Below are 2,060 nucleotides of genomic sequence, written 5' to 3'. Positions count from 1 at the left end.
GCAGCTCCTCGACTTTCTGCGGCTCCCGAGCCCCATTGGCTGGAAGGCAAAGCAGAGGCGGAGAGTGCCCTGATTATTTTTCTCCTCCACACACCATAAAACAGGCAGCCGGCATGCACTGACAGCAAGACCGGTGCTTGCAGTTTGAAATTAGTTTCTGCTCCGCAGCAGTCACTTGGGTATTTTATGTTTGCCTCTCTTAATGGAAGGGAACAAAAAAGCCTTGCAGCATACCAGTGAACTAAAGAGGAACTGACCACAGGGGAGAATCTGATGCAAACTTACAGACTGTTGGGACTCTGTGACACAGATCACCAAGGTAAATGTGATGATGATCAGAAACTGCATCTGTGAGAAAGTAAACCAGTATTTCTGAGTTTGAAACCTTATTTTGTAACAGCAGTCAAAGTGTTCTGAACTGCTGCCTGCCTCAGTGCTGGCTTATTTTTCTTCCCAAGCTGAAAAGCCAAAGAAGGTTTTCAAAGGAATACAAAAGGAACAGGAGTTTTAAAAGCAAGAAGCTGAAAGGGAATCTCCATAAGATGAATTTCACCCAGCACCGTGGGACACTCCAGCCTCTCCATTTCTGGAACCACAGCTATGGACTGCACGGAGGTGCCAGCGAGCCCAATGCAAAGGGCCACTCCTCAGGAGGCTGCTACGAGCAACTCTTTGTATCCCCTGAAGTGTTTGTGACTCTGGGCATTATCAGCTTGCTGGAGAATGTCTTGGTCATTGTGGCAATAGCCAAGAACAAGAACCTCCATTCGCCCATGTACTTCTTCATCTGTAGCTTGGCAGTGGCTGACATGCTAGTGAGTGTATCTAATGGATCAGAAACTATTGTCATCACGCTGCTAAACAATACAGACACAGATGCACAGAGCTTTACCATAAACATTGACAATGTCATTGACTCAGTGATTTGCAGTTCCTTGCTTGCATCAATTTGCAGTCTCCTCTCAATAGCAGTGGACAGGTACTTTACTATCTTTTACGCCCTCCAGTACCATAATATCATGACGGTGAAGCGCGTAGGGGTCATCATCACATGCATCTGGGCTGCTTGCACAGTCTCAGGCATTTTGTTCATCATTTACTCTGACAGCAGTGTTGTCATCATCTGCCTTATTAGCATGTTCTTCACTATGCTCATTCTCATGGCATCCCTTTATGTCCACATGTTTATGATGGCTCGGATGCATATCAAAAAGATTGCTGTTCTTCCAGGGACTGGCCCTATTCGCCAAGGGGCCAACATGAAAGGGGCCATCACTCTCACCATCCTGATTGGAGTTTTTGTTGTGTGCTGGGCTCCATTTTTCCTGCACTTGATTTTCTACATCTCCTGCCCCTACAACCCCTACTGTGTGTGCTTCATGTCCCACTTTAACTTCTACCTCATCCTCATCATGTGCAATTCCATCATCGATCCACTTATCTATGCATTCCGGAGTCAGGAGCTCAGGAAAACATTCAAGGAGATTATATGCTGCTGTAGCCTGAGAGGGCTTTGTGATTTGCCTGGAAAGTATTAAACCGAGTGGATATGTTACGTGTACAAAACATGCAGCACAGACTTCCAAGCCTTCAGATACAATTTCTCAGCAGAATTTGGTTTAAATCTTTAAGAGTGAGCACCTCTTTCTGTCTCCCCTCCCTTGTATCCCATTCACATGTAATTCATATTTCTGTACAATGTTTGTGATATCTACAGTTTGTAATTCATTTGGCTGGAAAGAGAAGCAGCACTTCATACCAGTTTGTAAGTAAGCAAATAAATGTAATGTTGGATGTGAAATACTAACAAACATAAGCAGCTGTATGTTCCAACTGCTGACAAAATAAGTAACTTGCCTGACTTACAGTACATACTGGCTGATACTGTTCCTTATTCTGTTTAAGTAATTATAGCTATCTGTTGCATTATATACAGCTTAAAATAGAGCATATGCTTCTCTATTAGTGGATTAGTGGTTCTCTGGAATTAGAAAGCAGATTTTTCATAAAGGTTACTGCAACCAACAAGGTGTATTCATTCATTTTGAACTCTTTTCCTC

The 2,060-nt window shown here is 43.4% G+C and overlaps 1 protein-coding gene across 1 annotated transcript; it reads left to right on the top strand.

Moving 5' to 3' along the window:
- The first annotated feature begins 542 nt into the window (after window positions 1-542).
- On the top strand, window positions 543-1,538 carry MC4R (melanocortin 4 receptor). Its single transcript, XM_074892982.1, has one exon. It carries the CDS (start codon window positions 543-545, stop codon window positions 1,536-1,538), a length of 996 nt encoding a protein of 331 aa, XP_074749083.1.
- Window positions 1,539-2,060: the final 522 nt, after the last annotated feature.

The sequence above is a fragment of the Strix uralensis genome, chromosome 1 (genome assembly GCF_047716275.1).
Source record: "Strix uralensis isolate ZFMK-TIS-50842 chromosome 1, bStrUra1, whole genome shotgun sequence".
Lineage (NCBI taxonomy): Eukaryota > Metazoa > Chordata > Aves > Strigiformes > Strigidae > Strix > Strix uralensis.
The sequence above is the reverse complement of the archived record's forward strand: the minus strand, read 5'-3'. Positions and strand labels throughout refer to the sequence as shown.

Bases quoted from the DNA above. Each gene is read 5' to 3' on its own strand.
- MC4R (XM_074892982.1), top strand. From the start codon at position 543: ATGAATTTCACCCAGCACCGTGGGACACTCCAGCCTCTCCATTTCTGG.